This window comes from Lissotriton vulgaris, chromosome 1_1 (genome assembly GCF_964263255.1).
Source record: "Lissotriton vulgaris chromosome 1_1, aLisVul1.2, whole genome shotgun sequence".
Lineage (NCBI taxonomy): Eukaryota > Metazoa > Chordata > Amphibia > Caudata > Salamandridae > Lissotriton > Lissotriton vulgaris.
This window is the reverse complement of record NC_141685.1, coordinates 890,329,208-890,355,346: the sequence shown is the minus strand read 5'-3', so window position 1 is coordinate 890,355,346 and position 26,139 is coordinate 890,329,208. Positions and strand designations below refer to the sequence as shown.

The 26,139-nt window shown below is 50.3% G+C and overlaps 1 protein-coding gene across 1 annotated transcript in view; it reads left to right on the top strand.

The window, feature by feature from the left end:
- LOC147748122 (uncharacterized) overlaps nt 1–26,139 on the top strand; it is a 68,969-nt gene that overhangs the window by 8,996 nt on the left and 33,834 nt on the right. The window contains exons 2-3 of the mRNA XM_086927173.1: nt 25,374–25,566; nt 25,977–26,118. Of these exons, the coding sequence (XP_086783299.1) occupies nt 25,374–25,566; nt 25,977–26,118 (335 nt within the window). The remainder of the gene's footprint in view (nt 1–25,373; nt 25,567–25,976; nt 26,119–26,139) is intronic.

The window sequence follows — 26,139 nt, the reverse complement described above, 5'->3', positions numbered from 1 at the left end:
TATGAGGATGACACCCAACTAATTAAACACCTAGATAAAGTTGCTCCCACTCCCGTTACAATTTGAAAATCTGCTTGACCAATATCCAAGCATTGATGAGATATAACTTCTAAAAGTTCAATGGCAGCAAACCTGAGCTTCTCCTCGTTGGAAATACCAAACAATGAAGGCATGACTCCATCTGGTCATACTCCTTAGCTACACCATCTACACGAGTCAGAAAGGTTAAATCCATGGGGTCTGGATTGACGAGAACCTGTCCCCAAATGAGAGAATCATTGCTGTTTTACCTAGTCTCATCTAAATGTTTTACATACTTACATAGCTTCCTTTCTTCCAAAGTTTGTGCATGCTCAAACGGTTTTTGCATGTGTTTTAACTCATCTGGACTACTGTGATGACTCTTTTCTATGCCTCCTGGAGGGGGCAAATATCAGATTCCAAATAATGCAAAGCATGTCCATAAGAATGGCCACTAAGCTCAGGACATTTCACCCTATCGCCGAAGCCGGGAAGAAGTTTCACTAGCTCCCAGAAAGCTATTAGAACATAGATAAAAATTGGATCACAAAAGAATTTTAAAAATATGAATATATTAGAGATCCACGGTTGTCCTCTAGGCTTTTTTCCATACACCCAGGTTCAAGACTTTCAGGATGGGTGGTATGGCACCTCAACAATGTAAGGAACTTCCCTTTGATTTACAGAATTAATCAAAACACATACAGTTTGATAATAGTTGTAGGGGAGTAGGATCTGCTTACTATGGTTACCCCCACTTTTTGCTGGTGTTTCACTGTTTCTCGATTTTAGTCTGGCTGGGGCCCTGCTATCCAGGACCCCAGCATAGCTGCTTCCTCTCTAAAATGATTGCATGTACTTTAGGTGCACTCCAGATTGGTTACTAGGGTACCCGTGTGAGTCCATAGAATTGGGAATAAATGCGGAAAAAATGGGTCAGAACCAGGGTAAAGCAGAAGGTACAGAACCATGGTGGTGACCAGAAGAAGCAAGATCCTAATGAGGGTGGGGAGAAGGGTAAAGACCCGAAGTCTTTACAAGGCCCCAAAAAATCTTCTAATGGTGGGGATTCCCAATCTTCCAAAAAGAAAGGCCAAAAGAAACCATGGTGTAAAGTCTACACAGAACAGCCATTGGACTAGTGATTGCACTAGAAGTAAAGACTCAACTCCAGCCACCATTGCCCCTAAGGCAACTGTTCACCCTAGTTCAGCTCCAGGTTGTGGTACTCAGCAGAAGGGTGTAGTAGGGTTAACCCTGGGTTCTGAGATGGACTCTGACCTAGTCAAAGTTCCAACTCAGGCTGTACTGGTCTGTGATGGAGGCACGGATATGTCCTCCTTTGTGAATCGCAGTAACTTGAGCAAATACAGACAGCAGCCTTTGATAAATGGAAAAGAGACTATGGCCTACAGCGATACAGGAGCAAGTGTCACAATGGTGACACAAGACCTTGTGGACCCTGGACAGATCATACTTGGTGAACTTTACCATGTGACCAATGGTAGCAATGTCAGGACCACCCATGCCCTGGCAGTTGTTAATTTCTACTGGGGAGGGGTAACTGGCCTCAAGAAAGTCGTGGTAAGTTGCAGACCTCCCGGTTGAATAATTGCTTGGCAATGATTTAGAGACTTCAGCCTGGTCTGAAGTAGAGTTAAGGACCCATGCAAAACTGTTGGGTATCTCTGCACATGTGTTTGCTGTGGCTAGGTCACAGGCCAAAATAGCTAAAACTGAACAGGCCCTGGATTCTGGAATAATGGACCAGGTGCCTTCCAAGAAAAGGAGCAGTAGGGTTAAGGGAGATGAGCTTGAGCCTGATCATGTTGAGTTCTGGGGTACAGGGGGCCCTTCCAGGGCAGATCCGAGTCAGGAACAGCTGAGCTGCCCTTCTCTTGAACCCCTCAGACAGCAGGCTGCTGCTGAGGCAGCTGCGAATGCTAGTGACACCCACAAGATTTATTGGGATGATGGACTCCTGTATTCAGAGAGTAGAGACCCCAAGCCTGGTGCAGCCAGGAGGTTGGTTATACCTTTGAAATTCAGGGGCTTCCTATTGACACTAGCCCATTAGATTCCTTATGCAGGACACCTGGGCCAAAACAAGACTTGGGACAGAATTTTCCCTCACTTTCATATGGCCCCACATGTCTGAAGACACAAAGGAGTTTTGTCGCTCCTGTGTCACCTGTCAAGCCAGTGGTAAGGCGGGTAGTACAACGAAGGCCCCCCTGATACTACTACCTGTGTTGGGGGTTCCCTTTGAGAGGGTAGGGATTGACATTGTGGGTCCCATCGATCCTCAAACAGCATCTGGGCACAGGTTTATCCTAGTGGTGGTGGACCATGCCACAACGTACCCAGAGGCAATTTCCCTTAGGATCACTGCAGCACCTGTGGTGGTAAGAGCCCTCTTGGGAGTGTTCTCAAGAGTGGGTTTTTCCTAAGGAGGTAGTATCTGACAGAGATGCAAACTTTATATCTAGCTGCTTGACTGCAATGTGGAAGGAGTATGGAGTGCATTATAAATTCACCCCACTCTATCACTCACAATCCAATGGTTTAGTTGAAAGGTTCAACAAAACCTTAAAGGGTATGATCAAGGGTCTCCCCGAAAAGCTTAGGTGGAGAAGGGACATCCTACTAGCCTGCCTTTTATTTGCATGCAGGGAGGTTCCTCAGAAGGGGGTTGGCTACAGCCCTTTTGAACTTCTGTTTAGGCATCCTGTAAGAGGCCCATTGTGTCTGGTAAAGGAGGGATGGGAGTTACCTCTCAAACCCCCTAAAAAGGACATAGTGCTCTATGTACTTAGTCTCCGCTCCAGGATGGCTGAATACATGAAAAAGGCAACTAAAAACCTTGAGGCATTCCAGGAATTACAGAAAGCCTGGCATGACCAAAAGGCTGTACTGACTTTACCAGCCAGAACAGAAAGTGTGGGTGTTGGAGCCTGTGGCCCCAGCATCCCTCCAAGACAAGGGAAGTGGCCCCCATTCAATTGTTGAACAGAAGTGAGAGGTTACCTATTTGGTAGACCTTGGAACTCCCAGGAGCCTCATAGGGTGCTCCATGTGAATAGGCTCAAAGCATATGTTGACAGGGCAGACATGGGCTTGCTGATGAGGGACAGGAGGAAGAGAGTGATCCACTCCCTGACCTGCTCTCACAGAACCCCGATGATGGGTCAGTAGATGGTGTAGCCTTGGCAGGCAGCCTCGCTGATCAGCAGCAAACTGATTACAGACAGGTGCTCAATCAGTTCAGACATATGTACTCTCTGACTCCAAGTCAGACTATGTTGGTGCATTCATGAAGTGGACACTGGGGACAGTCTGCCTGTTAAAAATAAGATTTACAGGCAACCTGATCATGTCAGGGACTGTATCAGGACAGAAGTCCAGGAAATGTTGGATTTGGGAGTTATTGAGCCCTCAGATAGCCCTTGAGCTAGTTCAGTGGTCTTGGTACCTAAACCTCACACCCAGGATGGTAAGAGAGAGATGAACAAGTTACTTACCTTCTGTAACGCTTTTTCTGGTGGATACAGTATCTGCCTGTGGATTCCTCACCTTGTGAATATCCCCCTGCGTCAGCAACGTTCGGAAAATTCTTTTGTAGCACACCGGCGTAGACGACGTCACAGGAGCACGGCATCGCGCGCGACTCCGACTGACATCACTGACTCCTTATTAGGCCTTTGTCGGCGTGATGACATCAGTTCCGCCCTTTTTTCCGTGCCTTTGAGGCACCCGGACGGACCAATGACAGTAGACATATACATATACAACGTACCCAGTACATAATATCCAAAAATACACACATAGTGGGTAGACAATGCATGAAAAACATCATTTATAACAAATGTATCAATATAAAACGCATAAATGCATTTAAACATTGCCATAAACTCAGATATAGAAGAGTGGACAACGGGGAGGCAGGTGGGCATGTGAGGAATCCACAGGCAGATACTGTATCCACCTGAAAAAGCGTTACCGAAGGTAAGTAACTTGTTCTTCTGATGGATACATCTTCCAGTGGATTCCTCACCTTGTGAATAGATTCCCACAGCAGTCCCCACTCCCGGAGGAGGGTGTCCACTCCTCTATACCAGAAAATCTTGAAAGACAGAGTGCGCAAAATGGCCGCCCCTCCTCATCTCACTATCTAAGCAGTAATGCTTTGCAAAAGTGTGGAGGGAGGCCGATGTTGCTGCTCTACAAATGTCCTCTACAGGAACACCCCTAGACAAAGCAGATGTTGATGACTTTGCTCTAGTAGAATGAGCCCTTATACCCTCTGGAGGTTCCTTACCAGCCAGGGCGTAGCAGATCTTGATGCATAGTATGATCCAGCTTGAGAGTGTGCGCTTGTGCACAGCTCTTCCTTTCTTGCAGCCAGAAAATCCCACAAAGAGCTGGTCATCAACTAGATAGTCTTTTGTTCTATCAAGGTAAAAGCTCACCGCCCTCTTAGGGTCCAGATGGTGAAGACGTTCCTCCTCCTTGGAAGGGTGAGGAGGAGGATAGAAGGTAGGAAGGGTAATGGACTGTCCTAAATGGAATGGAGTAACCACCTTAGGCAGAAAAGCAGCCCTGGTCCTAAGAACCATTCGTTCAGCATGAATGGTCAAGAATGGGGGCTTTGAGCTTAGAGCTTGAAGCTCACTTACCCTCCTTGCCGAGGTAATTGCGACAAGAAAAACAGTCTTAAAAGACAAAAGTCTCAAAGGACACCTGTGTAAAGGTTCAAATGGAGAACCCATAAAATATGTAAGAACTAGGTTCAAGTCCCTTTGAGGCACAATAAAGGGAGTAGGAGGAAACGTATTTGTTAAACCCTTTAAAAATCTCTATACAACAGGAGATTTAAACAAAGATGGTTGATCCGATAAACAGATAAAAGCTGATAAAGCTGATAAATAACCTTTTACCGTAGCTACACCAAAACCCTGCTGCGCCAATGAAAGAGCAAATTGAAGTATTTCTGACAACCGAGCTCTCAAAGGATCAAAAGAATTCTCTCCACACCAGGATACAAATTTAGACCACCTATAAGAATAGATGGACTTGGTGGAGTCACGCCTGGCCGATAAAATGACATCCACCACATCAGGTGGGAGAGAAAAGGAATTCAGGTTGCCCAGTTCAATCTCCAGGCATGAAGGTGTAAGGTCTGGAGGTGGGGGTGTAGAACCTGCCCCTCCATCTGAGAGAGGAGGTCTGCCCTGAGAGGGGGACGGAGCGGCGGGCAGGAGGAGAGGTGGAGAAGATCTGTGTACCACACCCTTCTTGTCCAATCCGGGGCAATCAATATGACTTGGGCCCGGTCTTGACGTATCTTTCTCAGAACCCGAGGAGTCAAGGGTATGGGAGGAAATGCGTAAAGGAGTCGTGAGCCCCAACTCAACTGAAACGCATCCCCCAACGCTCCTTGCATCGGAAACTGGAGACTGCAGAATGACGGGCAGTGAGCGTTCTCCTGAGTATTAAACAGGTCCACCTGAGGAGTTTCCCATGTCCGAAAGACATGACGAACTACCTCTGGATGAAGTCTCCACTCGTGATCGGCTGAAAACTGCAGACTGAGATTGTTTGCACGAACGTTCAGTACTCCGGCCAGATGATTTGCCACTAGACAAATCTGATGTTCCTGAACCCAGGGCTAGAGGCGCAGAGCCTCTCTGCAGAGACACTGCGACCCCACTCCTCCCTGTTTGTTGACATACCACATCGAGTTGGTGTTGTTCGTCAGGACTTGAACCGACCGACCGCGAAGGGAAGGGAGGAAGGCCTTGAGTGCCAGACGTATTTCCCGCAATTCCAAAAGGTTGATGTGAAGAAACCTTTCCTCTGGAGACCAAAGACCCCTGACCTCCAGATTCCCCAGATGAGCACCCCACCCTAGAGTAGATGCATCCGTTATCACTGTGGCCACCGAAGGAGGAGTTTGAAAAGGCTTTCCTTGAGACAGATTGCCTTCCACTCCACACCAAGACAGATCCGCCGCAGCTTCTCTGGAGATCCTCACTGACTCCCTGAGATCCCCTTGGTGCTGATACCACTGCCTGTGGAGGCACCACTGGAGTGCCCTCATGTGCCAGCATGCATGCTTGACCAACAGAATGCAAGAAGCCATCAGACGAAGGACCTTCAGGACTGGAACAACCGCTCCATTGTAAAATAAAGGATCATTTCCTGTATGTCGTGAATCCTTTGAGGTGGAGGGAATGCACAACACACAGTTGTGTCCAGTACCGCAGCTATGAACAGGTTGCGCTGGGAGGCCACCAGCTGAGATTTGGGTACATTTATCGAAAAACCCAACCTGTGCAACAACTGAGTTTTCTCTTGCAGATGATGGAGCACTACCTCGGAGATTGTGCTTTGATCAGCCAATCGTCCAGATAAGGGAATACTGGAATCCCTGACCTTCTGAGATGTGCAGCCACCACAGCCATCACCTTGGTGAAGACTCGAGGCGCAGTAGTAAGACCAAACGGTAGAACCGCAAACTGGTAGTGCTGCGATCCCACCGTGAAGCGGAGATACTTCCTGTGCGACTTCAGAATGGGTATATGGAAATAAGCATCCTGTAAGTCGATCGACACCATCCAGTCTTCTTCCATCAGCGCTTGAAGAACCTGCGCAAGGGTGAGCATCTTGAACTTCTCCTGCTTCAGGTAAAAGTTCAAGATCCTGAGATCCAGGATTGGACTAAGTCTGCCATCCTTCTTGGGAATCAGGAAATACCGGGAGTAGCACCCCTGACCCCTTTCCTGCTCCGGAACCACCTCTATTGCACCCTTTTTGAACAGTGCTTTCAGTTCTTCCTGAAGGAGCAACAGGTGGTCCTCCGAGCAAAAACCTTGGCAAGGAGGGTAATTTGGGGGAAATTCCTGAAAGGGAAGAACATACCCATTCTCTACGAGATTGAGACCCCAAAGATGTGATGTAACTGATTCCCAATCCTGTAGAAAATAAGTAAGCCGACCCCCCACAGGACCCGCATGATCCGGAATGGCGGATCTAGGGCTGCTTTGCTGTTGTAGGTGGGGGTGGGTAGAAGAGGAGGAAGTGGAGGAGGAGGAGGCTTGACGTCCACGAGAACGACCCCTTTGTCTGCATCTGTAGGACCTGTACCAGGTAATCTGTTCTGCTGTTGCTGCTGGGTCTGCTTAAAGGTACGAAAATTAGACCTACTAAAACCCTTGTACCTTTTGGAGACAGAGCCTCTAGTCTGCAGACCCAAAGATCTTGCAGTTGCTCTGCTATCTTTAAACCTTTCTAAAGCAGCATCAGCTTACTTTCCGAAAAGGCCTGTGGCATCAAAAGGCAAATCCATCAGAGCAGCCTGAACATCAGCAGAAAACTCGGAAGTCTTAAGCCAAGCAGCTCTTCTGGTGGCGATCGAAGACCCCATGATCCTAGCCACTGAATCTGCTGTGTCGATACCAGTTTGTATGACCTGCCGAGCTGCAGTCTGCGTGTCAGATATCACTTAACTAAAGATCTTTCTATCCTCCTCAGGAAGCTTAGGAGATAGCTGTTTCACTGTATCCATCAAAGCATGGACATATCTGCCTAGCAAACAAGTAGCATTAGACGACTTTAGGGCCATACTGCCTGACGAAAACACCTTCTTCGCATTCTGATCTTGCTTCTTAGAGTCTTTATCTCCAGGAACCTGGGTTTAAGCACCTGCAGATCTTTTCGAGCAAGCAGCCTGTACCACCAAACTCTCTGACAAAGGATGAGTGGACAAGAATACAGGATCTCCAGGTGCCACTCTATAGCACCTTGCAACTGTCTTTGACACTGCAGGAGCAGTAAGTGGTCTATTCCATACCTCCAATATGGGATCAGTAAGAGCCTCAGTAAATGGAAGAGTTGGCTCAACCACCGAGGACGAAGAATGGAAAACTTCAGTAAGGATGTTCGACTTGTACTCCACAGATGGCAAAGTCAAATTCAAGAGCTCCGCAGCCTTCTTAATTACCACATGGTAAAGCGCCACATCCTTAGAAGGTGCATCAGATATCGTGGGCAACTCTCATTCTGGTGAAAGTTCCAGACCACTTGCATCATGCAACTCTTCAAAATAATCCTCCTGATCCCGAAGCTCGCCTTCTTCGATCTCAGCCTCTTCATAACTTCTTTCCTCCAAAAGGCGCTGTGCTCTACGTCTCGACCACTCTATTCGAACAGACGTCGTCGGATCCGGTAACGACTCCGATGGCGCCGGAACCAGCCTCGAATGAGGAGCCAGAGCCACCTCTGAATGAGAAGCTGGAGCCGGCGTTGAACTTCGATTCGGATCTCGAGGCCGCTCCGGAGCCGGTTAAGCCGTGAACGGAGTCGATGACCTCAGCGGCGCCGAGAGATGCCATGGTGGAGTCGGCGTCGGCATAAACGGCAGGAAAGGAGCAGGAGCATATGCTTGTGGCACACCCAGATTATAAGCCAATGGACCCATAGGACCAGCAGGTGCACCAGAGGGGAACATTGCTCTTGCATATACGCCATACATGGCGTTCAGAAAATGTGATGGATCCTGACCAGGACCAGGAAATTGAGGGTAAAAACCTACCGGCTGCTCCTGAGGAGGCTGCACCGGATTCGACTGCTCCTGTTCCTTGGGATGATGTACGGGAGTCGTGGAGCCCTGAGGAACTTCCTCTTCTCCTTCATCATGCACCGAAGACTGATACGGATTCGATACCGGAATCGGAGTAGCTTCCCGAGACTGTAAAGGCGTGGCCTCACCTTCAGGATTACAAACTGGAGAGGGAGAAATCATGGCCTTACGATGTCTCCGAGTAGATGACTTCTTTTTCGAGTCCGACTCCCTGCTGGAATGGTGTCTCGAGCTGTGCTTCTTCCTCTTATGCTTCTTTTTAGATGAACCAGAAGCATGACCGGAAGCCGACCTAGATCGGGATCTCGACCTGGAGCGTCTCGATCTTGACCTCGAACTCCTCTTCGTTTCCTTACCCTTTATTTTGGCAACAAGAAGCTTCGCGTCCCGTTCCCAAAGAGCCTTTGGATTCATTTTTAAACAGGATCAACAACACTTGATGTTGTGACCCGAACCCAGATACCATAGACAGTCACCATGAGGATCGGTAATGGACATCATCCTCCCACATGAATCACATGGTTTAAATCTGTCTTCTTCGATGACATCTCGACGGAAGACAGCAACACCAAACAGATTCAGAAGTCCACATAAGTAACAAAGTTACTATCCGTACAAGAGAAGATTCCAAGAAACCGTTAGCGTCGACAACGCGGAAAAAAGGGAACTGATGTCATCACGCCAACGTAGGCCTAATAAGGAGTCAGTGACGTCAGTCGGAGTCGCGCGCGATGCCGGGCTCCTGTGACGTCGTCCACGCCGGCGTGCTACAAAAGAATTTTCTGAACGTTGCTGATGCAGGGGGATATTCACAAGGTGAGGAATACACTGGCAGATGTATCCATCAGAAGAGGTTTTGTGTTGACTACAGGGGTCTCAATGCAGTCACTAGGACTGATGCCCATCCAATCCCAAGAGCAGATGAGCTGATATGTTGGCCTCGGTCAAATTTCTGAGCACCTTTGATCTTACAGCTGGCTACTGGCAGATCAGATTAGCTGATGATGCAAAGCCCAAGACAGCATTCTCAACCCCTAGTGGGCACTATCAATTTGTGGTAATGCCCTTTGGTCTGAAGAATGCACCTGCCACTTTTCAAAGGTTGGTGAACAAAGTCCTAATAGGCCTGGAAGACTATAGTGCAGCATATCTTGATGATATTGCGGTCTTTAGCTCCACCTGGGAGGATCACCTGGTCCACCTGAGAAATGGTTTGGAGGCCCTGCAAAAGACAGGCCTAACTATCAAGGCTACTAAGTGCCAGATAGGGCAGTCAGGTTGTGTACCTGGGCCACCTTGTAGGTGGAGGCGAGGTTCAACCATTGCAGAGCTAAATCCAGACCATCAAGGAATGGGTTGCTCTAACTACCCAGACTCAGGTCAGAGCTTTCTTGGGCCTGACTGGGTACTCGGAAGATTTGTCAAGGGGTATGGTTCCATTGTGACACCCATGAATGACTTAACTTCTAAAAGAATGCCAAAGAAAGTTCAGTGGACAGCTAACTGTCCACTGAACTTTCTTTGGCATTCTTTTAGAAGTTAAGTCATTCATGGGTGTCACAATGGAACCATACCCCTTGACAAATCTTCTGATTTGGCATTTGATGACCTGAAGCAGGTCATGTGCACTGCACCAATTCTGCAAAGTCCTAACTACTCCAAAGAATTCAGTGTGTAAACAGATGCATCTGAGTTGGGGGTAGGGGCTGTGCTGTCACAATTGAATGATGGTCAGGACCAGCCAGTAGCTTTTATTAGCGGAAGGCTGACCACTAGAGAGAAACGTTGGTCAGCTATTGTGAGGGAGGCCTTTGCTGTGGTTTGGGCTCTGAAGAAGCTGGGGCCATACTTGTTTGGCACTCACTTCACCGTTCAGAATAACCATAAGCGCCTCTTATGGCTAAAACAGATGAAGGGTGAACATGAAGCCTCAACTGGTCAAGGTTAGTGTAATGTCCCTGCGTTGGGGGGATGGGGGGGGGGAGAGGGTTGTGTAGGATCTGCTTACTATGGTTACCCTAAATTTTTGCTGGTGTTTCACTGTTCCTCAACTTTAATATGGCTGGGGCCCTGTTTTCCTGGACCCCAGCCTAGCTGCTTCCTCTCTAAAATGATTGCATGTACTTTAGGTACACTCCAGATTGGTTACTGGGATACCCTTGTGAGTTCCTAGTATATGGTACCTTAGGTACCACAAAGGCCTACCAGGGGCTGCAGCATGTATTATGCCACCACTGGGAAGCCTTCCAAAATGACACCACAGGACTGCTACTGCAGCCTGGGTAAGGCGGTGCATGCACCCCTTACTAAGATATAGGTTACCTATATCTACCTTTAATCACTGACACATATAAACCTATCAGTCACTCCTATGCCTTTAGGATTGACCAGGCCTGCCAGAGTGCTTGGTTTTGTGTGAGAGGGTGCCCATGCATGAGCAGGACCCCTCTGCAGCATTCGGAATCTATTCTCTGAAGCTGTTCTGTGATGCAGCCAGACCATATACTCTTAAGTGCATTATAACCTCACGGTAAATGCTAACTTTGGAATGGCTGCATGAAAATATGTGTTTGGTGTCAAACACTTTGGTATCTTACACGCCGCCAGTCCTGGCGGCGGGGGTAGAATTCCACCCTTCTAGAAGGAGAAGACATGTACACACTGGTCTGCCCGGTAATAGTTCAAACGAGCCCTGGCATCATAAAATGGATGCCACAGACACGGGTTTGACCTCCTGTTGCAGGATGAAACTCCGGCAGGGGAGGCCTGGACAATAGGTATCCTGTCACAGGGAGGTGTAACCACCTCCCAGATGTCACAGGGAGGTGTAACCACTTCCCAGACAGGCTTTAGTGTATTGCGGCTGGGAGGGGGCACTCGGAGAGTGCTTTTTAGACCGTGCTGGGGCACACTTGGTGTCCCTGTGCATACCCCAGTTCAAACCGGTTGCAGGGGCGCTCAGGCCCTGCTCTGGCATGAAACTGGACAAAGGGAAAGGGGTGTAACCACCCCTCGTCCCAGACCCTCCCATAGGTGGGTCCCCAGAGTATGTCCAACCCCTTTCTTCCGTATTAAGTAAGGGACCCCTGGCAACAGGACTTTAGATTATACCTGGACGAAACTCTGAAGCTGAATCCTGGAAGTTCGACACACTACTAAGGACTACTAGAGGACTACTAGAGGACTGAAGAATCTCCTTTGGGGTCAAGGAGTGAATCCCCTGCTCAAGCAGGCACCCAAGAGGCATCTTGTCCGTCTGCATTTCCGGAACTCCCACCGGACTTCAAAGTATTTGAAACTCAGGACATGGACTTCCAGACTTCTTAGAGGCAGACACGAGATCCCAGCAAAGCTGAGACTCACAGCCCTCACGAGTGACTTTAGACTGGAACTCCTGGACACCGTGCACATCTGCTAGTGCATCGACTTCCCGGGCTTTCCGGAAGTTGTGCATTGGGCTACTTGTAGTCCAAGCTCCGAGCACCATCAGAACCAATGATTGTGGGCCTACACTCCATCAATGGCCCGTGAGCTCGCTTCTGGCATTTCTGCTCAAGGCCCCTTCCCGATCCCAGGTCCTTCGAATGGTGGGTCCCCTCTAAGGTAACAACTTTTCCTTTGGCTTCCCTGGTTGCTCCAGACGTGCCCTGACTCTCCACCGCATGGTGAGTCCCTCAGACCTTGCTGGTCTGCACTGTAGCCGATTTCTACTTCCTGTGTGGGGTGCTGTTGCCAAGGCTTGTTGGGTCCAATCCGGAGACCAACATCGCAGCACTCGACATCCTTCGTGAGACAGCTTGAATCCAGCACCTGGTCATCGTCTACGCCTCCTGGTCCTCGCGGCCGAAGAGTCAAGTTGCACCTTCTTCAACCGACATCGGTGGCATCGCTCATCGCCTTCTTGGTCACTGGCAAGTGACTCAGACTCTGTCCCCTCTGCTTTCAGGTTCTTCTCATCCTTGGTCCAAGCTTGGATCCACCCGGACACTTTCCAAATGGATGCCAGCAAAACTTTGCAGCAGATCGCAATTGAAAACGACGATGAAATCCAACACGAAAAGACACCTATGCACTCGGCTTCCCTGGGTGAGGTAACTCGAGTACTCCGGTGCTCCCATGGATGTTGACTCTAGAACCTCCTAGTTCTAAAGGAGTTTGCTCCAAGTCCTCGTCTAAGTGTCCTTAATCTTTAAAATTCCAACCACAACTTTCCCCATAGCTTTGTTTAGACACTGCAGGCATCCCTGTGGGCCCTCTGTGTCACTACCTTGGGTGGTTCCTGGGGGCCCCAGCGATCCTACAGGCTCTAGGCCTTGTCTCCATGAGTCGTGGTTCTTATACCACTTTCTTAATATATGGTTTGGTACGCCCCTCGGGCTCAACGTATATTGTGCTAATTTACTGTGTGCTACTGCTAAGTAAGTTTACTGAATGTACTTTTTCCTCTAACCTCATAAAGAGACTAGAGGGATGTGTTTAGAATAAATACATATATTTTATATATATATATATATACGTGGTGTGGTTCTCCTTTCATCTGATCATTCACGAGATTATAGACTGGTAAAACAAGCTGCTTTACATTCCTTCAAGACATAGCCAGAAAGCTGCTCTCCACCACTACCACTAGGATAGCTTTCTATAAAGGTGAAAAAACATTTTCTTACCACTTGAATTCAGCCTCTTGGATTCCCAATCAGGAAGCGTGGAAGGGGACACACCCCGTGAGGTCAAAGCCTGTACCACCAAGCCCTCAGGGGCAGGGTGTTGGATGAGGAAACATGGGTCACACGGCACTGTGAAATTGTCCTATTAACATGAGTCCCTGTGCTAGGCTTGGACCATGTGCCTCGAAGGTCATGTTAGTGCTTCATTGAAGGGCAATAGGGGTTCGGATGTGGAAGCCCCAAGCTGAAGCACCTCGGTCATGAGATTAGTCCTGACCTGAACAGAGGGCACCTTCAGTCCGAGGAACTCTGCCACCCTTTTTACCACCATTGCAGAAAAAGCTCCCTCCTCCGTAGTCACACTAGGTACAGAGAGCATACCAGTATCTGGGGATGTATCCAGTCCACTGGATTTCCCAAGATCCTCACACTAGTCTATCTGCTCAACAGGAGCATCCTGTTGATGTTCTAGAGGATTCATAGACCCCTCCCAATCCCCACCCATGCCTGAAACTTCCTCAAAATGCTCAGGAAATGAGATAGAACCCCTAGGCTCCGGCAGTGCCGGAGCCGAGCAACCCCGAGTAGTTGGGTGTAAGGATGGGGCAACGACTTTGGGTCAGACTCCAGGGAAGGTCATGTTGGCACAACCGGCATTCACCCAGAATCAGATCTATGAGGCCTCACCGGTGCCAATGGCATCAAATCCAATGGGGGCCCCTTCCAACCCTGCGAGGCCCAAAGGCAAACCAGAAGTGTTGGCACAGTCAAATGTGGCACATGGCCTCGTAAAATTATTTTATTTGAGTGGAGGTTTCTCCGGCTTCTGGAAATGGGGGGAGGCGCAAAGTCGAACCTGGCTCCGGCTCTTCAAAACCGTGCCTAGAGTGTTGGTGTTTCCTACCTCTTTAGTTGGTAGACGAGCGAAGACTAAGTCCGCTTGGACTTCTTCTTGTGCCTCTTCCCCGAGTGTCATAAGACCTTGAGTGGGAGGAAGAGAACTTGGAGCTCCTGGAGTAATCCACACGACCTCCTCTTCTTCGATCGGGATCTCCGCAGATTCTTGCCAGCCGATGTGGACTGCTGGGCCACAAGATGCTTCACAAATCACTCCCGCAAGGCCTTCGCGGCCATTGGCAGTCAGTTTGAGCACCACTACATATATTGGTTCCGCTCAAGGCACAATAGGCATACGAGGTGGAGGTCGGCTACTAATGGCGCTGTGACAAGCACCAGACAGTTTCCTGTACGTCCAAGTGACATGACCTCAACACAAAAAATCTTACTTGAAAAAAAATGTTAAAAAAGAGATACTAATCCGGATCAGCGCTTAAGTGGTGTGGAAAGAAAAGAATGGGCGTCCGCGCACCTGAGTGGCGCCTCTAGGTGACTGCGATGTCATAACCGAAGCGAACGAAGAGCTGAACGGAGCCACCCAGCCTACAGGGGATACTGCTCATGCAAAACTTTCCAGATTCAGTCTGGGAAATTCAAAGGTAAGGAATCTGCAGCTAGAAGTCTCTACGAGATATAGATATGCCGCATAAGCAACATAGTTCTTACTGACAAATCTTGCCTGATTTGTCACAGGATATATCTCAATTGAAATATGCCAATCTTACAGTCTTAAAAAACAAGTTTGTATTCAATATTACATAGTTCAAGCTTGTTTCCAAACAACTATATTTTCAGATTCATTCTTTGTTTTTTCAAAGTTCTTTTAACAACTCCAGAGGAAGTAACTGTGCTTCAAAAAGGAAATCCTAGATCAACATAGCAAGGTCCTGGCTGTATCAACATTGTATGATTGCCTAGCCAAGATGCTGTGGGTCACAAGAGAAGTAATGCACAGATATCACAGATGACCACCTCGTTTAAATACAATAGTATTTAGGATACATCGCAAAGGTACATCTTGGGTCTTTTTGCACGGGAACGGCTACTCTGCATTTCATTATTCGCACTTTAATGCAACTGAAGTGGAGATAAATCTAATACAGTATTCAGAAGTTGGTGCAAACTGGAGAGATCAATAGTATTCCCGTGATAAGTGCTCCAAAATTTAACACCATGGTGGATACCAGCAAATAACAGTAATAAGAACAAGAGTCACACAGCAGTTAAGAAAACAATCGAAAAGTTTTATAATTTTTTTGACACTTTATTTTTTTAGTATTAAATCTTTTTATTGAAAAATTGCAGCACATAGAAAAACAGTATCATCAATCGCAGTCCTCACATCGGCTCTAATATGACAAGAAAAGGGTGGCAAATGGAGTCAAGAGGGTTAACTGTGCCGATGCGGCCTGATCTGCATCAAGCTTTCGGATGCTCAGTGTCAGAGAGGCGAAGTAGCCGGAGGTACAGAGGACACGTGACTTCATGGAATTCAGAGGCCAGTAGGGACAAGAAAGGCTGCCATAACTCTACGTATTTGGATCCCTCCCCGGCTAAGGTTAAGGAGAGCTTTTCCATCCCAAGTACATGCCACAGTCGGTGACGCCAGCCATTAAATGCAGGAATATGTGTGGTGCGCCAGTGTGCTAAGATGTTTTGCATGGCAGAGCCCAGTGCTAGAGCAATTAGCCGGCCTCTACGAGAGCGTAGAGGATATGTTAAGGGATTCGGGAGTCCCAGAAGAACATATGAGGGGAGGCGCAGGATTTCGGTCTCAAAATGCGCATTTACCCCATCCAACACCTGCTTCCAGTAAGCTTGAAGGTGCACACAATCCCATAAGATGTGGACAAGAGTACCCACCTCCCCGCAGCCTCGCCAGCAAGTCGCCTCTTTGGTACCATCCATTGCGTGGAGACGCTCCAGAGTGTAATACCAGTAAGTTGCAATTTTATTGAGAGTGTCAGTAAGCCCCATGTGGTATGCGGAATGTCGCGCTCTGTAAAATATCCCTTCCCACTCCTTATGGCTAAGTGCCCTACCTAACTCTCTTTCCCAACGCGCCTTACCAGCACTATATGTGTGTGCATACCTAACCAGTAGCATTTTGTATAAGTCGGAGATTAATTTTTTGTCCGTCGTGCGGGTGATCAACCAGCGCTCATAGGGCAAGAGGTGTCTATCGCCCACTGGGCACACCTGCTCACTAAGTGCCCCGTTTCTCACCTGGAGGTAACGCAGCCTCTCCGTCTCTGGCATCCTGTGCGTTTGCCGAAACTGCTTGAAAGAAATCACTCCTTCCGGTGAGTACATATGAAAGAGGCATCGACAACCAGCCGGTCGCCACCTCGCATAGTCCACGGAATTGGTACCTGGCGTAAAGTCAGGGTTGTCCATCAAGGGAGTGAGTGGGGATGGGAAAGTAGTAAAATCGTGTTTAACATTAGTTTGGTCCCAAACTTCCAGGGGGACCCGCGTAATATGGGACGCGTAAAGGTTGGGAGGACGATGTTGCTTCCTGAGAAATGGGATTTCCTGTAGGGGGCGGCCGGCCACAGCTTGGTCCTGAAACAACCAGTGTTTCTCGGACTCCCACCTACTCCACTCCACCAGGAGACGCAATTGGGCTGCCTGAAAGTAAAGCAGAAGGTCCAGTACTCAAAATCCCCTGCCCTCCGGCGTCAGCTTTGCCAGCCTCAGTTTGAGTCGCGGTTTACGCCAATTCCAAATGAATTGGGCAAATTCCGCTTGTGTCCGCTTTATCCAACCTGGCGGTGGTAGGAGAGGAATAGTGCGGAATAAGTACAAAATCTGGGGAACAACGGTAATTTTGATCGCAGCTATTTTGCCCAACCACGACAGCTGATTGTGTTTCCACTGCCCCAGTTCCCGCCGTATCTTCTGTTGCAGCATAGTATAGTTAATTGTGAATATATCAGAAAGTGAGGGGGGGTCAGTTGAATCCCCAGATACGGGATAGCCCCTGTTGCCCAGTGGATGGGGTAGGAGCATTGCAGATGTTCTCGGGTGGATCCGCCCAAAGATAGATCTAGAGCCTCCAACTTGCTCATATTGATTTTGAAGCCAGAGCAGTGCGCAAAAAGATCCAGGTCCGCAAGGCAGGCAGGCAGGGAGTCTCGTGGGTTAGACAGTGAGATCAAGACATCATCAGCGTAAAGACCGATTGTGTGAACATAGCCCCAAATTTAATCCCCGCCACCTGCGGGTTAAGCCCCAATTTCTGCGCTGAGGGCTCCATATACAGGGCGAAAAGGAGGGGTGACAAAGGGCACCCCTGCCGAGTGCCCCTCTCGAGGGGGAATCTAGGGGACGTGTGCCCATTAACTCAAACCACTGCCGTCCGAAACCTGTAGCAGTTCAGCACATACGTGCGGAACTTTGCACCTAAACCCGCCTTCTCCAAGACTCTCTCCAGGTAGGGCCAATGCACCCTTTCGAACACTTTTTCAGCGTCAATAGCCAGCATTAAAAATTCTCCACTCGTACGAGCCGCTTTCTCAATAAGGTGCAGAGCCCGCTTAGTGTTGTCAGAAGTTTGTCGTCCGGGCTAAATCCTGCCTGATCTGGGTCAACCAAGCCACCCATATGGGGCACCAGTCGGGCTGCCAGTAGCCCTGTGTACAATTTGAGATCCACATTAAGGAGCGGGATGGGGCGATAGGAGCCACATTGTGACTTATCCTTCCCCGGCTTGGGGATTACAGCTATGGATGCCTGCAGTAGGTCTCCCGGTATCGCTCCAGGTTCTGAGAAGGTGTTAAAAATGAACGCGAGGAGAGGGGCGACCTGGGCACAGAAGGTCTTATAGAATATTGCCGGAAACCTGTCCGGGCTCGGTGCTTAGGCCACTTTAAGGCGCGATATGGCAGCAATAACCTCTTCCAGTCGGATGTCACGCTCAAGATACTCAGCCTGCTCTGCCGCGAGGGCAGGTAACGGAACAGAGGCAAGAAAAACCTCTGTATCTGAGTCTCTCAAAGGGGAGCTGGCATATAGATCAGTTTAGAAGTCGCTAAAAGCTGCCGCAATGCCAGGGTCATCAGACACGCAACTGCCATCCGGTCGGAGTATTTCCCGAACCATTTGGTGCTGGCGAGTCTCACACAGTTTGTGAGCCAACAGTCTCCCACACCTATCCCCACCCGTATAAAAGGCATGTCGGAGTCTCAGTGCTGCAAATTCCGCCCTATCTTGATCAATAGCTGCCAACTGCTGCCTCACTGCCTTAAGTTGCCTCCAGATGCGCAGGGCCCCCGTGCGCTGGTGCATTTGCTCCAGCTCCCTCGTGCGCTGGCTGAGTTCCTCCCGCTTGCGACTACGCTCAACATTATCTGTCGCTGAAATTGCAATAAGTTCCCCTCATAGAACCGCTTTCAATGCTGCCCATTGTGTGGCGAGTGTGGTGTCAGCAGTGCTGTTGTGAGAAAGGTAGTCTACTATGACGCGCTGTATTCTCGGGACTACATCTGCTCGGTGTAGTAGAGTCTCTCTAAGTCGCCATGTTCGCTGTGCGCGCTTAATTGGGGGGGAAGGCCAACACTTCGGTCATCGGGGCGTGATCGAGGAGGGAGGCAACCCCAATCTAGACCTACGTGGCCAATGCCTGTAAGTGAGTCGACGCTAGCAAATAATCCAATCGGGCGTATGTGCTTTGGGCATTGGAGTAATAGAAGTAGGAGCGTCCCTGGGGGTGGAAGCTACGCCATAGGTCACTAAAACCTAGGTCACAAAGGCGGGCTAGACCCGCTGCCAACAGTGCGCCGGTCTGCGAGGCACGCTGACATGACCTATCTAGAATGTTAAGACCAATGGTTTTGACCATGCACTGCCTAAATATCAGACCATATTCTGGAAGTGTCTCGTGCTCCAAAGAATAACTCCCCGCTCAAGAGAGAATATATAGCTAAAGTAGCATCAACACAAATGTATTGGTGTCTCCTTGCGCACAGATATGGGCGCTGTATGCTACAGCTAAACTTGTAATGAAACAATCAATATTCTTTTTTCTTTTTTGTCAGCCGTAAGTGATTTTATTAATCATTTACTGCATCTAGGTAGGTAAGCAAATATATGTATTTATCACTCCTGGGTATCCATATTGCATATAATCTTTCATTCCCAATGCATTTCGGCTACTGCCTTTATCTGGGGAATATCTGGTAAGAAACATATAGTGCACATCACTATAAATGAATATGTCACTGAATATTATCAAAACACATAATGTGTACTATCAAGTAAGTGCTGATATTCAAAAACGAACGTGTACATGATTAAAGGTATATCTAGACTTACACGAAAGGATAAGACATTTAAAAAATGTAGCGTGAACTTCCGAAAGGTGAAAGGGTGAAAGCGGTGATCTTCAGGACAAGAATTGTGAGCGCGTGCATTAAATACATGCTAAGGAGTGAAACTGAAGGCGTTGGGGTGAGGAATCACAAACAACTGGGTTCGACGTGACGGTTTCCGTGTAACAACGAGTTACGAGTTGTGAGCGCGTGCATTAAGTACATGCTAAGGAGTGAAACTAAGGGCGTTGGAGTGTGGAATCACAAACAACTGGGTTCGACGTGACCGTTTCCGTGTAAGAACGGGTTAAATAGAAGTGTTCTCCTCCACCTTATAAACCAAAGATAAACAAATTATACAAAGTAACAGGGCTACGCGATGGGCGGTTACCGGTTACAAGGACTGTCGAGCTTCAATGAAGTAAGAACTCAAACGCCGTACTTCCGTGCGGCATTCCTTCTTCAAACCAAAATTGGGGCGTGTGATATGTGACGTGAAAGGGAGTGGTTAAGAATGAGTGCTACTGACTGTGAATTAAAGGCGTACACTCGAAGTGTAGAGTGTGTATACAAAACAAAACTGATAAAGTTCCGGCAACCAATTGAGGGCAAAGGTGGCCTGGGAATGCGAAGAATGTGAGCTTAAACCGAGTGATTGGAAATAATAAACCGGGTGGTTAGGAGGAATGGCGACTACTGAAAATCTAATAAGAACAAATTACTTATGAAAAAAATTACTTATGGAAAAAAACAGCATCTCTCATGTGCGAAAATGTATATATGGATATGTGAATATATAAACGAGTATGATAGATAACATGAAAACTCAATTCTTCATTCATGCCATTTGGTTTCAAGGTTTGGAGAAAGTAAATCCAGTAGTTCTCGCGTTTCAGAAGCGATTTCTTATTGTCTTTCTCCTCTGATCTTTCAATCATTTCTAAAATACATGCTTTCATCTGGCTCACTTGGTGATTAGCTTCAATGAAGTGTGCCGCAACAACAGATTTTGCGGATTTGGTTCTGATATTACTTTTGTGTTTGTTGAATCTTATTTTTAGTTTCCGCTCTGTTTGACCAATATATCCCATTCCGCAAGGACATTTCAACATGTAGACTATGTTGCTGGTGTCACAAGTAGCGTTCACATTTAGTGGTATATGCCCTTTCATGGGATGAGTCATGCTGTTGCCCTGCAGTATATTATTGCAATTGTTGCAGTTCCAGCACGGAACTGTGCCTCTATATTTTTTAACACTGGCCTTGGGTGTAGATTGTTTATTCATTTCACCAATGTTTTTGGCTCTACTAAAGGCGAACATTGGAGTATCATTGAAAATGTCATGAAAATCAGGTTCAGTTTGTAGTAACAGCCAATGTTTCTTGATAATTTTCTTAAATTGAAAGCTGACCGTGGAATATTTACTGACGCATGTGATTCTAGGTTTCTTCTGAATATTTGTGGTGGTTAAAAGCAATTTGCGATCTTTGGTGTTGGCGGGTTCAACTGCTTTGCTTAAAACGATTTCTGGATAGCCTCTTTCTCAAAAACGTTGTATCATTTTGTTAGATTGGTTTATGTACTCCTCGGGGTTTGAGACGATTCTTTTAACTCGTAAGAGTTGTGAATACGGTAGATGGTGTTTCAATGCATTGAAATATTCAGAAGAAACCTAGAATCACATGCTTCAGTAAATATTCCACGGTCAGCTTTTAATTTAAGAAAATTATCAAGAAACGTTGGCCGTTACTACAAACTGCCAATTCGCCACCTGTCGCCCTCCGCTTCTTCTGGTGGGCCAACTCCACCTGGGTCCCCAATTGGCCTGCTGGGCAACCCCACTGGGTACTCTGGAACTCATCACTGGCTCGCCAGCCGTCACTCGCTACTCCGGGGGTCCTAGTCAGCACCTCAAAGCTGCCCAGCTCTGTCGCCCCTAGGCGCGCTACCCTCTCGTGTCTGCCGGTCTCGCCTCTCAAAATCTAGGCCAGGCAGTCTCCATCGGATGCCTTATCGTCGCTGCCAACACTCTGAGGGTTACAGGTGTTGTCTTCTATGGTCCCAGGGGGATCTTCAGGCCCAACTGACCCCCAGAAGCCGCCAGCACCGCCTCTTCTCCCAGGCCTCGACTGTCCCCACTCACTTTCAAGGCCGTGCCCCTAGCACGCGACTCCCACGAAGCATTGCCTGCCTCTTCTCTACAGGCAGTCTCCCAACTTCTCGTCTTAAGCTGGAGGGCAGCGCACTCCACCCCGCACTTGCCGGTATCGACCCCCACCGGCCTCCTGCAGCCGCCGCCAGCTCACACAGGGTCAAGTGCACTCACCGTCGTGGCCCCCAAGAGGTAAAAAAAAAATCACGTGGGGCCAAACTCCACTTCCAGCACCGGTGCCCTTCACTTGCAGTCAAGGCGGGGGCCCCAGAGCACGATCTCAAGCAGTATGGGCCTCTCACGATGCAACACCTCCACTTCGCAGCCAGACTCCTTGTGCCACATCCACTGCTAACAGGGGTAAATGCTCAATCCAGCCCTCAATGGTCTCCCAAGCGCTGCCTTCGTCCTGCACCACTCAGTCAATCACGGCTCTTCTTACCAGCCTGGGCAGGGCCCCCCGCACTCGAGCTCCACAGCGGTCTCAGGTCCCCTCGCACCCCAGTCTGTGCAGACCTCGCCGACCCCAGGCTTCTACCACAATGGTGGCGCCTCCCGGATCCGCATCTATGCCAGCTCGATCCAGGCGCAGGCGGCCTCTCTCAAAATGGCCATCACTGACCCCGGGCACCTCCACCAAGTCTCGCCGTCGGGACAACACTGTGGCTTCCTCGTCCGGATGGCCAGCCGAGCTGTCGGGTCTACGATTCTAGACCCTGCCGCACCTCGGCTCCCCGCAGAGGCCCTCCCCTGCAGTGGCGCAGTCCAGCGTTACGGACCTGGTCCAAGATGGCGGATGGTCCGGGACCGTCGCAAGGCTGCAAGCTCGGTGTGGTCAAGGGGGAAGGAAACACCTCCACGCTGCCTCTCAGCGGCTGTAGCTGCACGGCGCTCTGCGCCGCTTTCCGGCCCCCGAAGTCACTCGTCCGGGAGGGCAGGGACCGACGCAGTCCCCCGTCTCAGTACTCTTGCCCTGCCAGCCGTCCCCGGCGCCCACTCCAGTCCGCTGTTCGCCCAGGGGCAGAAACAACCCTCCGAGCTCCAGCCACCGCGCCAAAACCACCTCTGTCAGAACCGGGGCCGGTCCACTCCAACAATTGGGGCCGACTGCTGCTATTACGGCCAAAATGCATGAGCGAAAGTATGCCGTCGTCGGGAGATCCAGAGCAGAGCGTCCGCTCACGCCGCCATCTTAGACACGCCCCAGACTTTATTTCTTTATAAACATAGATCAACCATAAACTTTTTTCAAATTTGATTTTTTTATTAATATATATATAAAAAATAAACCAATAAATAAAATTTAACAAATATAATAGAAAACAACCAGGTGGCAGATTCCAGTGGGGATCATGGATGTCGACGATAGAGCTTGGAAAATAAAGCACAAAAACAGGACGCGTGTAATGTGCCCATCAAAGGACTGAGAGAGAGAAACAGAGTAGGAAAAACAAGGCAGAGAAAAAAAGAGAGGGAAGGAAAGAAAGGCATGGGGAGAGAGAGAGATAGAAGGAAAGGAATGGGGAGAGAGGGAGATAGAAGGAAAGGAATGGAGAGAGAGAGCGCGAGAGAGAGAGAGCGAGAGAGAGTGAGCGAGAGAGCAAGAGAGAGAGAGCGAGAGAGCAAGAGAGAGGGAGCGAGAGAGCGAGAGAGAGCGAGCGAGAGCATGCGAGAGAGAGAGAGCACGCGAGAGAGAGAGCACGCGAGAGAGAGCACGCGAGAGAGAGAGCACGCGCGAGAGAGAGAGCACGCGCGAGAGAGAGCACGCGCGAGAGAGAGAGCACGCGAGAGAGAGCACGCTAGAGAGAGAGAGCACGCTAGAGAGAGAGCACGCAAGAGAGAGCGAGAGCACGCGAGAGAGAGCACGCGAGAGAGAGAGCACGCGAGAGAGAGAGCACGCGAGAGAGAGAGCACGCGAGAGAGAGAGCACGCGAGAGAGAGAGCACGCGCGAGAGAGAGAGCACGCGCGAGAGAGAGAGCACGCGCGGGAGAGAGAGCACGCGCGAGAGAGAGCACGCACGAGAGAGCACACGCGAGAGAGAGCAAGAGAGAGAGCACGAGCACGAGAGAGAGCACGCGAGAGCACGAGCAAGCGAGAGAGAGAGCACGCGAGAGCACGAGCACGCGAGAGAGAGACCACGCGCATGAGAGAGCACGCAAGAGAGAGCACGCGCGCGAGAGAGAGCACGCGAGAGAGAGCACGCGAGAGAGAGAGCATGAGAGAGAGAGCGCACGAGAGAGAGAGCGCACGAGAGAGAGAGCGCACGAGAGAGAGAGCAGAGCACGCACGAGAGAGAGAGCACGAGAGAGAGAGCACGCGAGTGAGAGAGAGCACGTGTCGAGAGAGCACGTGAGAGAGAGCACGCGAGAGAGAGAGCACGCAAGAGAGAGAGAGAGCACGCCAGAGAGAGAGAACGCCAGAGAGAGAGAGAGCACGCCAGAGAGAGCACGCCAGAGAGAGAGAGCATGCGCGAGAGAGAGCATGCGCGAGAGAGAGCATGCGCGAGAGAGAGCACGCGCGAGAGAGAGCGCGAGAGAGAGCACGCGAGAGAGAGAGCACGCGAGAGAGAGCACGAGAGAGAGAGCGCGAGAGAGAGTGAGCACGCGCGCGCGAGAGAGAGTGAGCACGCGCGCGAGAGAGAGTGAGCACGCGCGCGAGAGAGTGAGCACGCGCGAGAGAGAGCACGCGCGAGAGAGAGCACGCGCGAGAGAGAGAGCACGCGCGAGAGAGAGAGCACGCGAGATAGAGCACGCGAGAGAGAGAGCACGCGAGAGAGAGCACGAGAGAGAGAGCGCGAGAGAGAGAGCAGGAGAGAGAGAGCGCGAGAGAGAGAGCGCGAGAGAGAGAGAGCGCGAGAGAGAGAGAGCGAGAGAGAGCGAGAGAAGAGAGCACGCGCGAGAGAAGAGAGCAGGCGCGAGAGAAGAGAGCACGCGCGAGAGAAGAGAGCACGCGCGAGAGAAGAGAGCACGCGCGAGAGAAGAGAGCACGCTCGAGAGAAGAGAGCACGCGCGAGAGAAGAGAGCACGCGCGAGAGAGCGCGCGAGAGAGCACGCGAGAGAAAGAGAGCACGCGCGAGAGAAGAGAGCACGCGCGAGAGAGCACGCGAGAGAAGAGAGCACGCGCGAGAGAAGAGAGCACGCGTGAGAGAGCACGCGAGAGAAAGAGAGCACGCGAGAGAAAGAGCGCGCGCGAGAGAAAGAGCGTGAGAGAGAAAGAGCACGAGAGAGAAAGAGCGCGCGCGAGAGAAAGAGCACGCACGAGAGAGCGCACGCACGGTAGTGCGCACGCACGAGAGAGAGACCGCGCGCGCGAGAGAGACCGCACGAGCGAGAGAGAGACCGCGCGAGCGAGAGAGAGACCGCGCGAGCAAAAGAGAGACCGCGCGAGCGAGAGAGAGACCGCGCGAGCGAGAGAGACCGCGCGAGAGAGAGACCGCGCGAGCGAGAGAGAGACCGCGCGAGCGAGAGAGAGACCGCGCGAGCGAGAGAGAGACCGCGCGAGAGAGAGACCACACGCGAGAGAGAGACCACGCGAGAGAGAGAGAGACCACGCGCGAGAGAGAGACCACGCGCGAGAGAGAGAGAGAGACCACGCGCGAGAGAGAGAGACCACGCGCGAGAGAGAGAGACCACGCGCGAGAGAGAGACCACGCGTGAGAGAGAGAGAGACCACACGCGCCAGAGAGACCGCACGTGCGAGAGAGCACGTGCGAGAGAGAGAGCACGTGCGAGAGAGAGAGCACGTGCGAGAGAGAGAGCACGTGCGAGAGAGAGAGCACACGCGAGAGAGAGAGCACACGCGAGAGAGAGCGAGAGCACGAGAGAGAGCGCGAGAGAGAGAGCACGCGCAAGAGAGAGCACGCGCAAGAGAGCACGCGAGAGAGAGAGCACGAGAGAGAGAGAGCGCGAGAGAGAGAGCACGAGAGAGAGAGAGCGCGAGAGAGAGAGCAGGAGAGAGAGAGCGCGAGAGAGAGAGCGCGAGAGAGAGAGCGCGAGAGAGAGAGCGCGAGAGAGAGAGCGCGCGCGAGAGAGAGAGCGCGCGCGAGAGAGAGAGCACGCGCGAGAGAGAGAGAGCGCGAGAGAGAGAGAGAGCGAGAGAGAGAGCGCGAGAGAGCGCGAGAGAGAGAGAGAGCGCGAGAAAGAGAGAGCGCGAGAAAGAGAGAGAGCGCGAGAAAGAGAGAGAGCGCGAGAAAGAGAGAGAGCGCGAGAGAGAGCGCGAGAGAGAGCGCGAGAGAGAGCGCGAGAGAGAGAGAGAGAGAGCGCGAGAGAGAGCACGCGCGAGAGAGAGCAAGACCACGCGCGAGAGCGAGACCACGCGCGAGAGCGAGACCACGCGCGAGAGCGAGACCACGCGCGAGAGAAAGAGCACACGCGAGCGAGCACGCGCAAGAGAGCAAGCACGCGAGAGAGAGCAAGCGCGCGAGAGAGCAAGCACGCGCGAGAGAGCA